The following is a 13,551-nucleotide window of genomic DNA, read 5'->3' as shown; positions in this document are numbered from 1 at the left end:
TCTGGGGACCATTAGCAAACCATGACCTTGAAAAATGGGATAAACACCAAACCGAGACCCTACACACAGAATTCTGCAAATCCATTCTCCGTACCCAGCGAAAAACACCAAATAATGCATGCAGGGCAGAATTAGGACGATACCCACTAATTATCAAAATAAAAAAGAGAGCACTTAAGTTCTACAACCACCTAAAAGAAAGCGACCTAGATGCACTCCATAACAAGGCACTCACACACAGCGAAACCCTAGAGAGATGCCCCCTCAGCCAGCTGGCCCTGGAACTCCGGGCACAAACACAAACAGAGCCACGAGATAGAAAACCCATTGGACTAAACCAAATTATAAAACAGCAAAAGGAAAACTACCTGACACACTGGAAAGAAGCAACACAAAAGCAGAGTAAACTAGAATGCTATCTGGCCCTAAACAGAGAATACGCAGTGGCAGAATACCTGAGCACCGTGACTGACCCAAAACAAAGAAAAATCTTAACTAGGTACAGACTCAGTGAGCACAGTCTTGCGATCGAGAAAGGTCGTCACAGGCAGACCTGTATCCCGAGAGAAGACAGACTATGCACCCACTGCACACAAAATGAAGTGGAAACCGAGCTACACTTCCTAACCGTCTGTCCATTGTACCAAGACATCAGAGACACATACTTCCCACAGATTACAACCACACACGGAGATTTTGAAAACATGACCAATGACAAAAAACTCCCATATCTGCTGGGCGAAGTACAACAATGTGCAAACACAGCAGCAAGATTCGTGAGTTGCTGTGATAGGAAAAGGATATCAAACGGAACACAACCACCCTAAAGACTAATCATTGGGTATATTCCGGCACTATACCTGCACCCAGTGATCTTGGTACATAGAAATTGATCTATTGAAGATTCTGACTTTCAAATGTACATATTTTTTGTTTTGATTGTATTGCTGTATTGTTGTATTATGCTTTCTGCTTTGGCAATGTAAACGTATGTTTTCTCATGCCAATAAAGCCCTTTGAATTGAATTGAATTGTGAGATTACTGTGCTGTAAGAGATATATATTTAAGGGCAGCCATAGTGAAAGGGTAGAGAGGCCGCCTGGGAAACAAAAGATCCCAGGTCCCCCTGTCGCGGTGATCCCCCGGCAATTTGTCGAGGTGTCCCTGAGCACTGCCCCCCCCCTTGGACCACCAGGGCAGTAATCAGCTGGGTGAAGCTGAAAACTGAATTTGCACTGTGGGGTCAAATCGGTTTAATTATATTTCCTTTGGTTAAAACAAAGTGTTTTTGTTGTTGAAAAGTTAAAGCTCCATATTCTGTGTGTGTGTGTGTGTGTGTGTGTGTGTGTGTGTGTGTGTGTGTGTGTGTGTGTGTGTGTGTGTGTGTGTGTGTGTGTGTGTGTGTGTGTGTGTGTGTGTGTGTGTGTGTGTGTGTGTGTGTGTGTGTGTGTGTGTGTGTGTGTGTGTGTGTGTGTGTGTGTGTGTGTGTGTGTGTGTGTGTGTCTCAACAGGGTGGAAGCCAACACATTTACCAACCTGTGGGGAAACTAGGTGAGACCACTACACAACATGTGGCATGCCTCATACTTAGTATGCTGTACATACGCTTGTCTGTGTTTGTCATTCAAATGTTTCCATGGCCTGAATGTAGCCTTAGTAGTAGGTGAAACACTTTGCTCTCTTTACCCAAAGGTTTGATATACTGTACTGTACTATATAGACTGTACAAAATGGTTGATATTGCTAATTTGTATGGCTATTTTGTTTATATCATTCCGTTTATTTCTACAATTTTACCTTTTTATGTTTTATCGCAGAAGCTTATGTACGCAGAAGCTTTTAGTAAGAATTGTACTTTTTCTATATAGTTAGGCTGTGTTCTAAGTACCTTCAGCTATTTTCTACTGTATGTATGGAAGTTGCAATACAAATAAAGATGATGATTGTTCTAATTCATTCTAGAACATGTGGCCCCACCTAAGAAGCCCCCCCGCCCAGGGGCCCCCGCACACCTGACCAATATTAGCCCTGTGGACAGCTACAACGAGGGGGTCAAGGTAAACACACATAACTCACACACACACACACACACACACACACACACACACACACACACACGCTCACACTTACAGTATGCAAATCATTTCAACACACTCCCTAAAGGTAGCTCTCCATCGCACCGACGTTAGTGGCGGTAAGTGTTAGAAAGCGTCTGGCGCCAAAAATCTGCTGTTGAATGGGCGGTGGATACGCTGTCACGTCGGGTCGCAAGTTGTAGGGAAGCATCGACCGTCGGATAGCAGCGGGCTTGTTGTTGAAAAAGACATCAAGCCATAGGCTATTTTTAGCACCATAGCAGCCGTGTCTGCTCTCAGGTGCATTCAGCAACTTTTTTTCACACCTTCCAACGGACTGCCAGTCTGTAGTAATCTGTTGTAGCCTGTTTGGTGGAGAGCTACCTTTAGTGATACAGAAACACGCAACTTCTATCTATTACAAACACAGACATACATACTGGATACTGTGTGCACATACCAACACATTGATGGTGGACCCTTTAAATTCAATCAATTAAAAATATCAATCAATCAATTAATAGAAAGTGCTGTTGTTTTGCAGCATTAACGTTTTTGTTAAGAAACCACAGATGTAAAGTTCCACCGTGTGCCATTTGTCTCTCCCACTATAAAAGTCTGTCATTTGAATGAGTTGAGACATGCTGCAGGTACAGCGTGTGGGCTTTCACGTGACTGTCGAGTACTTTTTGCTTTGTGCTACTGGGTTTCATACGATGCCATGTAATGCCTCGCATGTGGTTTTGCTTTGGCCTAACGTGCTCTCCCCTCTTCTCTCTCCTCTGTCATCACCACAATCCATCCTCCATTCCTCCATTCCATCCACCCCTAATCTCCTCCTCATTGTACCCACCCCTTACTCCATCCTTCCATCCATCCATTCGTCCGTCCACACTTTATTGCCCCACACCCAACCTCACTCCCTCCTTCTCTCTGCACCCCCTCCCCCCCCAATCCATCCATCCACCCCTTCTTCCTGTGACTTCGTCACACCTCATCATCCTCACCCCCCACTCCACTGTACCCTCTCCTCCACCCCCCCATCCCACCCCCCTAATAGCCGTGGAGGGTAAGCCTATCTGTGTGTGTATGTGTTATCGTTGTAGAAGTTAGTACTTAGTAGGTAGTCACTAGTTACGTCCACTAAAGTTGTAAAGGGATACTTTGACGTAGCACTGGATTATTGTCTCTTAGTTTTCCTCATCACAACATGGCAGAAAAAAGCTTTGGTATCACTTTTTTAATGTGGTCTGTGTAATGAAATAATTACAGTACCATTGCTGTCAGTTAATCATGCCAGTAATTTTCGGGTGCTTGTGACTTAGGACAAATAACCAACTTAAATAGTCATTACGTCAAGGTATCCATTTAACATACTGTAGGCATAATACAGTAGCAAACTGTAAGTCTGTCTGTCACCATAGTAGTGGGTGAGGATTATCATCCGCCCATAAACAGGATTCATATTATTTCCTTCCTCTGATCCTATTAGCTAGAGCAGCTACAAAAATGTACAAAATTAACTCTTAATGACAAAGGCAACAGTTTGTCTTGACAAAGACAGTCTTTGCTTTGAGCTTTCCTGGTGGGTCAGTGAGTCAAATTAAATTCCTGAAAAAACTGAAATTCCCTAAAATGATTTTAAAAGTTAGTCTTGACAGTGTTGTTTCTATAGTCTTTGGATTCTTTACTTAAACTTGACCACGAGATCTAACTGTCCAAGATCATTGAAGGAACAACTATGAATTCACTTGGATTAGTCTAGAAGTCATCAATGCTGTGTACATTTAGGACTAATCTAACATAGTTTAAGACTGGGATAATTTTAAGTCTTTACATTTTTATTGGAGTTTTAGTATGTCTATGGTTACATCATGGACTGACTAACATACTAACAATCCAATTGTACTAGTTGTTCATTCTAGAAACGTACAGAGAAGCACTTGCCCATTTTTACACAGCCTGTTCAAGGTAGGAATGTTGCGCCATCCTTCCAATTCGTATTGACATGGAATAGGGGGGCATTGTTGTGCCAGCAGTGATGAAAGAAGTACTCAAATGTTTAAGTAAAAGTATCCATACCCTATTGTAGAAATAGTCTATTACAAATACAAGTTCAGTATTCAAAATGTACTTGAGTAAAAGTACAAAAGTATTGGCATCAAAATGTACTTAAAGTACCAAAAGTAAAAGTACTCATTATGCAGAAGGTCCCATTTCACAAGTTTTCAAATGTATAAATATCCTTTGAAAATAGCAGATCTACAAGCTCACAACGCGTCACTTTGAGACACGTTGTGACTGTGTTCTGCCACGTCGTCCGCCCATTTTGTGCCCGTATTTTGTGAAATAAATGCATAGGCAATATAGTTATAAATGCATATAATCTACCAACAAAAGTAGTTGTCATTTTAAACAGCTTAGCTGCTGACGCTGTAGTGCTACATGTTACACCTCTGTTTCTACAACGCCGGCATGCCATGGAAAGGTCACTCAGGGGCCGGCTTTACAAGGTTGTGTGTGTTTTTTTAAATAAAATTCAACATGAATTCAACATTCATTCATGACTTAACAATGAGGATGTTTGTGTGGGTTTCCTCTCCTGGTGCCTCATTTAGTGATGTTACAACTGCCACCTGGTGGAGAGTCTGTGTAACTACAGTCACATATTCGACTATGAAGAAATGTGCAGGGCAGATGTTTTATTCCTTACCTTTCTTACTGTCCTTGCATTCCTCATTGGTCCGTCCAGCTCCAGCCCCAGGAGATCAGCCCGCCCCCCACAGCCAATCTGGATCGCTCGAACGACAAAGTGTATGAGAACGTAACGGGATTGGTCAAAGCCGTGATCGAGATGTCCAGTAGGATTCAGCCTGCGGCCCCAGAGGAGTACGTCCCTATGGTGAAGGTAAGACTCAAATGATAGATGCAGTTCACCTTTTAAAACATTTGTAGCCATTCAGCTGACACACATATCCAGAGTCACATACATGTTTAGAAGAAGAAGCTGATGGACCCCAAATTGATTTGTACTTGGCCACGGACCCCTCCATCTGAAAATGTTTTGTGCATGCCAGGGACCCCCAGAAGAGAAGATTTAAAAGAAGATTTTTTTTAACACATTGATTGCCAAGATCACATCGATGCGTTCTTTCAAATCCATCGCTTGAGTGCCAGCATTCAAAAGAACGCATTGATGCGTAAAAAAAAAATCCATTTCCGGGTCACATTGTTTTTCTCCGGTCATTTTCGTCCAGAATAGGGAAAAACACGGTTTTTCACACGGTATAAAAAACGAACGGACAGCTCAACTTCTATTTTCTTTGGTCCGGGTGACTAACAGTCATCGTCTTCGTGTATCACTTCGTTTTCAGGCCGATCAGTGGTCAGGGATTGTCGAAAACATAACATCCGGTGAATGACAGGATATGACGTAGGCCTGTTTGGGAGGGGGCGAGCGAGGTGATCAATGTGTGGATTTGCTGCTCTCTACTGGTGGAACTGTCGTACGTGCTTGACACCACAATCAGAGAATTTATTTGAATGAAAAATTACAAAACAAAAAAATTTAAAAACACGCAAATTGCTGGCACAGGGGTGAGTACATTATGAATAAACTCTGGCAGTCAATGTGTTAAATAGCTCACGTACAAGCAGGTGTGAGCTTGGAGATCTGCTATTTTTGAATAGCCAACGTATAAATGGATAAAGTGGTTCAAATGATTGTGATGCTATGTTAACTGCTTTAGCTGGGGACCCCCCTGGACCATTTTCATGGTCCTCACAAGAGAAATGGTGGTTTTATATTGTTATATTTTATTGAGTTAGCCTTACAATTAGGGAAAGATTTAGGTTGGGGTTAGGGTTAAGAGTTGGGATTTAGAGGTTAAGTTTAGGGGTTGGGGTTAAGAGTTTTCCCTATTTTATACTTAATTGTGAGGTGATAACCGATCAACAAGATAAAAACATGTCGCAGTGCGACACGTTGTGAGCTTGTAGATCGGCTATTTTGGTGGTTAAGTTACTTTCAGCTATTTTTCAATGCCATCCTAAAAGGTTGACGTCCTCACAAGTATAGTAATGTGTGTGTGTGTGTGTGTGTGTGTGTGTGTGTGTGTGTGTGTGTGTGTGTGTGTGTGTGTGTGTGTGTGTGTGTGTGTGTGTGTGTGTGTGTGTGTGTGTGTGTGTGTGTGTGTGTGTGTGTGTGTGTGTGTGTGTGTGTGTGTGTAGGAGGTGGGCCTAGCACTGAGGACTCTGCTAGCGACAGTGGATGAGACGATTCCGGTGCTACCAGCCAGCACACACAGAGAGGTAAACGCAAGACACACTCGCTGTCTTCCTGTCTTCTTTTGCTACTCTCTTTGTCTTCTTCACACATTCACGCATCCCACATGTAGGCCTAACTGGAACAGATAAGGGATTTAGTAGTCCATTCTACAACTGACTTAGGGGCGCCTACAGAGTAAAATCCTGTGTTCATTTAAATCTGAGAGTGTACAAATAGAACCTTACGGGCCCATGTTGTTACATTTGTACAGTCTTGGAGTTACAAATGGATACAACACTGAGGATTTGACTGTCTAAAAGCATCTCTGACAGGGCTGATGAGTGTAACCCAGAAATACTAGCTTATACCCTTTACACTTCGTTGACCATGGTCCACCAGGGATCTCTTCGCCGAAACCAGCCAATGTACAAGCTCACAATGCATCGCGTTGTAACAAGATGCCCAGAATATGGACGCTAGGGTTCGAGTGGTTAATAAATTGTTAAATCACAGGTTTACTTGTTCTACTCAAGTGTCTTTATATATGGCTTTACTGACTTTTTTCTTTTTTGTTGAAATAGATTGAGATGGCTCAGAAGTTGTTGAATTCAGACCTGGCAGAGTTGATAGGGAAGATGAAACTTGCCCAGCAGTATGTCATGACAAGGTAGGTACACCAACATCCACCTCCCATTTATTTATGGGGTTCTAGTTTTTATTTTGTACTACTTAGATATTGGTCGTTTATAATGTAGGTAATTAATGGATTGATTAAAAATGCAATGACATTAGCTCAGCCATTTAGTACACAAACCATATCTCTGCTGTCCAGCGCGAACCTGCTAACTCCAAAACGCTTATTGTTCAGGAAACGAAAAAACTAAATAGTTTTTCAGGAAATGAAGAAAACCTTATATTTTTAAAACAAAGCAATACTGCCTCATCAAAGTTGGTATAGTGACTTTATATATTGTCAGATACTTGCATGTGTCATTATATTATCAACACTTTACCCAAATCCAGTGCAAGTGGAGTTAGTAGTTTCATACGAGCAGAAATCCAGCTGAAATGGAGTTAGGAGTCCGAACAACAATAGCTCCACTCGCTGCTGAGGGAGAGGTTTCAAAAGGGTATAAATTCCCAAAAGCTAACAATGGATCTCCAAGCTCACAATGCATCACAACAACGTGTGAATTAATGCCCTGATGCTTCATGACACTTATTATATAGGCCTACAATAATAAACAGGACTTTAAATATTACAATAACTTCTGCAAAGAGGGGTTTACAGAGCTGGAGTTGGAGTAGAACTAGCGCGACAGAAATGCTATGAACTCCTTTCTTCTTGTCACATTGCTCTCCTCATTAAACACTTCATAGATTTTAGAAATATAATTACTTGTTTTCATAACATTAGCGTCAGTGCTAAGTTTGATAAACAGGTACACTGCATAGTTTTAACAGACTACGGGGAGAAAACCCCTGCCGTTTAGTTTGTTTATGTGCTGCGTGCTCCTCCTCTCTCACTGCGCCAGCGCGCTCTGCCTGTAGGAGAGGAGAGAGGGGGAGTTGCGTGGTGTTGACGGACAGTTTGAGGATCCAATGGAGTTGTTTTGTCAGAGGCGCTTTTTAATACTTTTCACTTCTTTTTTTTTACACAGACGTAAAGGGTGTTCAATAGCGTTGATTTATGAAAAAAAAAAAAAAAGCTGAAAATGGAGTTAGCTGGTTCGTCCTGGACACCGACGATATGCTCCTTGTGAGTGGGAGCTTTTCTCTGTCTCCCCTACCTCTAGCCTTCGTTTCCTGACTATCTATACTGACCTATCTAAAACAAGGCAAAAGCGCTCGGTGGCGCAGTGGTAAAGTCCCTGCCCACCACCACGGAGGTTGTGGGTTCGAATCCAACGTGGTGCATCCGGCTTTGTCGAGCGTCTACACAAACACAATTGGCCCATGTTCGGGGGAGGGAAGCCGGGTGGGGAGGGTGATATCGGTCATTGCACGTAATCCTATGGGCTGGGGCGGCACTTGTCAGCAGGGAGTGTTGGGCGGGAGGAGTAGGACGAAGGCTCTACGTCCTCCTGGTGGGGCCCCTCACTGGCAGGTGAGTCAGTAGGATACGACAGCAGTGACAAAACAGAAATGAGTGTGGGGAGGAATTAATTAGCATAACGACTAGATTGGGGAGAGAAAGGGCTACTTATTGGGTACTCTAAATAAAAAAATAATTCAAAAAAGGCATAACAAAATGACAAAAAGAAGACCGAAAAAGAAAAGAAAATGTAATGACATACATGTTTTGTGTTCTCCTCAGCTTACAACAGGACTATAAGAAACAGATGTTGACGGCAGCTCACGCTCTCGCTGTCGATGCCAAGAACCTGCTGGACGTCATCGACCAAGCACGCCTCAAGTTGATTGCCCAGGGCCACACGCACTAGCCTGCAATCCAATCAGACTGGACGGGCGGGGCCAGGAGATTCAGCCACAGGCAATCTGGATGGAGGATGGGGAAAGGGGAGGAGCCCGACGGTGGAGAGACTCAGCCAATCAAAGAGAGAGGTGGAAGGACCGATGGATGGATGGATGGTATCGACGGACAGATCCCAGATCGATCAAGTAGTGGACTGATGGATCATTGATCAATGGATGGATTGGACAGGGACACATGCATGGATGTATGGATGAACAGACAGGACAGTACACCTGAAAGACTAAACCTAGGGATACAACCTCTCTCTCTCTCTGCATCTCCTTCATTCTGCTCGCCTCTCCTCCATCACACAGACATTCATTTATAAACTCTTCCTCAGCGTATGTCTGGCTGCGTCCACATTTGCTCGATATTTAGTTGTCGTTTTTTTTCTCTGTTTATTTTGTCGTCTCGTTGTTCTGTATCCAGAAAAAATGCTTGTCTCCTATGCTGTCTCCTCCAGAGCCAGTTAAACACAAAAAACCTCAACAGGTCGATTGGAATCATTGAAGGAAACGCGTCAAACGAGCCCTGCCAGCGTCCTGCATGCACAGCGCGCTAACACCTACTGCCTGCTTTATACTTGGTTGCGCACTGTGTTGCGCATTGAAAATAGCAGATCTGCAAACTTGTAGATCGGCTGTTTTCGGTACGCAACACTGGCGCGCAACTACGTATAAATACGGCCTGGAGGCTAGCGATATGTTCGTCCAGTGGACTGTGGGCGTTTAGTTTTGTTTAGTTTTTTGTTCTATGGCTCTCTCTGGAATGGTTGTAGACTTAGTCAAACAAAACAACAACAAGATTAATTCATTATGAACAATACAAAAACGAGTACACGAGGAACAGGTAAACATCTCCACGTATGTGAGATGTCACAACTGGAACAGATGAGCTAGGATGAGGATGATGATGAAGATGATGCTTAAACCTGCTTATTATATCATTACAAATTATTATTATTATTATTATTATTATTATTATTATCATTATTATCAGCCTTGTTGTCTGTATTTGTTTTTCTGTCTTCCTTCTTTTCACCAGGTTAATGCGTTCACTACAAAGCTGACAGTGATGTGGTTATTAGCGTATCTTAGACGCTCATAAATGTCGCATCTTTCTCATTCAATTTTATTGCTTTGGCATCACGTGGCATATAGCCAACAGACTATCTCAGGCACCTGGAAAACGAAAAATATGAATTTTATCTCTTTTTTAAATGGAACACAAATAAAGATCCATGGGCACTTTTTAAGTTAACTACATAGTAAATATACAAAGGTCTATTTTTAACACTTTCCCGATCTATGAGTCGACAAGAAAGAGAGTGGAAGGCATTGGGGATGAACAGGGGATAGAGATGGAGGGGAAGAACCTATGGGGATGAGGGAGGGTAAAATAGAGGGGTATTTAAGGAGGAGAGATCAATCCTAAGTTGTCCTGTGCCACTCAAAACACTACTTTGAGTATTTTTAAAACAAGGCTCCGTGGCTTGACAGAGCATGGTTGTCATCTGCATTAATTATAATACATTTTTGTATTGAAATGTTTCTTCAGAAAGGAAATATGTAAAACCCGTCATATGATGACTTTGTTATATATTGAAGCCAAGTGTGATGCTGCACCGACCGGGGAGAATATTTTTTCATGTCCTGTCACTCCTCGTACCGTTGACCCTCATCTGGAAGCTCACACTCAAGTCTACTTACTGCACTGTGGATATGAAGTGACGGTGAACATTCTGTGAAAATTGCAGGTCTACAAGCTTGTGGATCAGCTATTTCCGGCAAAGAGATTTTGGTGTAAATGGAAAAAAGGAGGGGACCAACTAAGAGACCCCTGTGGGATACCGGTCAAAGAAGTGTATAGGGTTTAAGTGGTTGATTAATCCGCTGCCTCTGAACTGGAGACGCAGTGAGTGAATACATGCAAGAACACACTTCAGGCAGCACGTGAAGAGAGACCATGTTTAATCACTTAATCTCTATTTTATACTTCGCCGCATGACAATGTCACACAAAAATAGCAGATCTACAACAAGCTCAACGCATTGCGAGCTTGTAGATATGCTATTTTAGCTATTTTTTAAAATGTTTGACAATAATGACATGCCCAAAATACGGACACCAGGTTGCAAGTAGTTAAATAGGCAAAAATCTGTAATGTCTTGGCAACAGTAGGTAACAGTCAGCCGTGTTAGTTTTTAGATGTACCCCTTGGGGGTCAGTTGTCCAAGCTGTGTATACTATAATCACACTCTATATCTATTAAGAATGAATCTTGTTGTCTTTTTTAAGTGAATTGAACCTGCACATGTCAATTCAAACTTAACGTCAGATGCTAGACCCCAAACCTGATCTGAACCGTGCCAGCTGAAAACCCATTCAGGAATACAGCAGTAGCCTAATGTATTTATTGGAATCAATTGTTTCCTTAACTACTTAAACCCCTGTATACATTGTTGACTGGTGTCCCCCAGGGCTCTATACCTTTGTCCCTCTACACCAAATCTCTTCGCAGAAAATAGCCAATCTTCAAGCTTATAACGCGACACATTGTGAGCTTGTTAGATTTGCTATTTGCTATTTTGCCGAATGTTTGCCTATTATGACACACCCAGAATAGGCACGCTAGGGCTCGTGTGGTTTTAAATGGAGGTCAGGACCCAGCATGTACTGTTGTTGTTGTTGCTGGTGTGTGCTCCAGGAATTGTCCTCGTATCCTCTCTCAACTTTCTGTCCTTCCCTTTGTCTCCCTCTCTCAACCTTATTTATCTCCCAATTTATTTCACCCCTCCCACCCCCTCCATGTTGCCCTCATTCCCTCAGCCCCCTTCACCTTTTCTCTCTTACGCTCCCTTCCTCTTCTCCCTATTTAAAACCCCACCCTCCTTTTTTTTTCTCTCTCTCTCTCTCTCTCTCACTCTCTCATTCTCCGTAACTTTCTCAGCCCATGAGCAGTATTTTCAAGAAGGGGTCACATGTACAGTTCCTAAACCTAGCAAATAAAAACACTTCTACATTTAAAAAGTGATTGTAGTCTTTTTGCAGCCTGTCTTCTCTAAATGGTTTAATCTAGGTCTATCATTCTCTGCATTCGGCACGTGTCTCATATTTCAGTTTGAAAGAAATACCTACAATGTTCTGTGTGTGTGTGTGTGTGTGTGTGTGTGTTAGAGAAATAAAGTACATAAACGCTTATAGCCTGCTTGTTCAGTGTCCATAGTTGTACACAAGTCTCTATTATCTAAAAGTGCCACTATAAGGGAGACCAACAGCAGGTGTGAAGTTAATATCTTCAGATTCTAATTATTCAAACTGGTCTCTGTTAACTGGTTATCTGTGAATTATTATTCACTGAGTTGAGTGCTGCCTGTGTCTCTTCCTCCATAATAAGAGAGGCAGTGGTGGAAAAAGTACTCAAATGTTTTACTTGCAATGTACTCTAATTACAAGAATTCAAAATGTACTTGAGTAAAAGTACAAACGTATTGGTGTCAAAATGTACTTAAAGTACCAAAGGTAGCCTACTCATTATGCAGAATGTTCCATTTCATACGTTTTTAGAATGTATTGAAATCCTTGGAAAATAGCAGATCTACAAGCTCACAACGCGTCAAGGCATTGTGAGCTTGTAGATCAGCTATTTTCAAACAGCCAAAGTAAATAGGGCTCACGTGGTTAATGTATGTTTTGTAGTAATAATCAAAATCTGCAAAGTAACTAAAGTTTTCAAATAAATGTAGTGGAATAAGAGTAACTGAGTAAAAGTACAATATTTGGATCTGAGAGGTAGTGGAGTAGAAGTAAAAGTATTGAAAATTGGAAGTACTGCAGTAAAGTAAAAATACTTTGTACTGAAATTGTACTTAAGTACAGTAATTGAGTAAATGTACTTAGTTACTTCAGTTTCCACCACTGGAAATCTGTACATTACAACTGCGTGTGTGTGTGTTTGCACTGTGTGTATTTTAGACTCGATGTAGCCTTTGAAGAGGAATTTGTGGACATATTAAACTGCATTTAATATTATCATTATATCATTTTGATCTTTTTTAATTATAAAGTTGACAAAAACTTGTTTGCACGCAAATACAATATATAGGTACATTTAATATAATATAAATTATTGTTTGTATTTTATTTTTGATGTTTAAACCTACTGTATTGTGTCAATAACATTAAATAAAGTTAAAACCTCTAAAAATGCCACGGTTTCGCGGTGTGCGGGAAAGTAGCTGATCTACAAGCTCACGACGTGAGTCTGACGTGTAGCTTTGTGAGCTTGTAGATCGGCTATTTTCCCCACACGCTGCAACACCGTACGCACCTTTGAACGTCGCGATGTGCATTCCTTCAACCAATGAGCGGCGTGCGTTCCACGGGAGGCCGGCCAATCAGAGGAGGCGCCCGCGGTCTGTGGACGTTAGCTAGCAGACAGCAGAGAAAGTGAACCAGTCAGTGTTTGTTAATCTAACGAAGAGCATCTGACTCACTACTGCGGTAGATAACTGAAGACTAGAGACATTAACAGAGATTTATTATCGGTTGCGTTCAGAATTGAACTGTTTTTTATCGTCTTCATCGGTGGAGTTTGAGATTTATTGTTAGTTGTATTCAGAATTTCACGGTTTTATCGTCTTTTCGGTGGAGTTCAGCGTTATGGTGAGTACAATAATTATTAAAATAACTAGAGTTAAGCTAGTTATTCTTCCGTTAGGCTAAACGTTAAC

At 41.8% G+C, this 13,551-nt stretch overlaps 1 protein-coding gene across 4 annotated transcripts in view; it reads left to right on the top strand.

Annotated features, from left to right (window-relative positions):
• LOC308095376 (focal adhesion kinase 1-like) overlaps positions 1–11,838 on the top strand; it is an 83,422-nt gene extending 71,584 nt beyond the window's left edge. For all 4 annotated transcript variants that reach the window (XM_080442429.1, XM_080442431.1, XM_080442430.1 and 1 more), the window contains 6 exons: positions 1,513–1,552; positions 1,964–2,058; positions 4,829–4,984; positions 6,307–6,387; positions 6,925–7,010; positions 8,661–11,838. In XM_080442429.1, the coding sequence (XP_080298555.1) occupies positions 1,513–1,552; positions 1,964–2,058; positions 4,829–4,984; positions 6,307–6,387; positions 6,925–7,010; positions 8,661–8,787 (585 nt within the window). In that variant the 3' untranslated portion in view covers positions 8,788–11,838. The remainder of the gene's footprint in view (positions 1–1,512; positions 1,553–1,963; positions 2,059–4,828; positions 4,985–6,306; positions 6,388–6,924; positions 7,011–8,660) is intronic.
• The last annotated feature ends 1,713 nt before the right edge of the window (positions 11,839–13,551 follow it).

Source organism: Gymnoscopelus braueri, assembly GCF_963280865.1.
Source record: "Gymnoscopelus braueri genome assembly, chromosome: 11".
Lineage (NCBI taxonomy): Eukaryota > Metazoa > Chordata > Actinopteri > Myctophiformes > Myctophidae > Gymnoscopelus > Gymnoscopelus braueri.
Note: the sequence above shows the minus strand (reverse complement) of the source record. Positions and strands in the feature narration are given on the sequence as shown.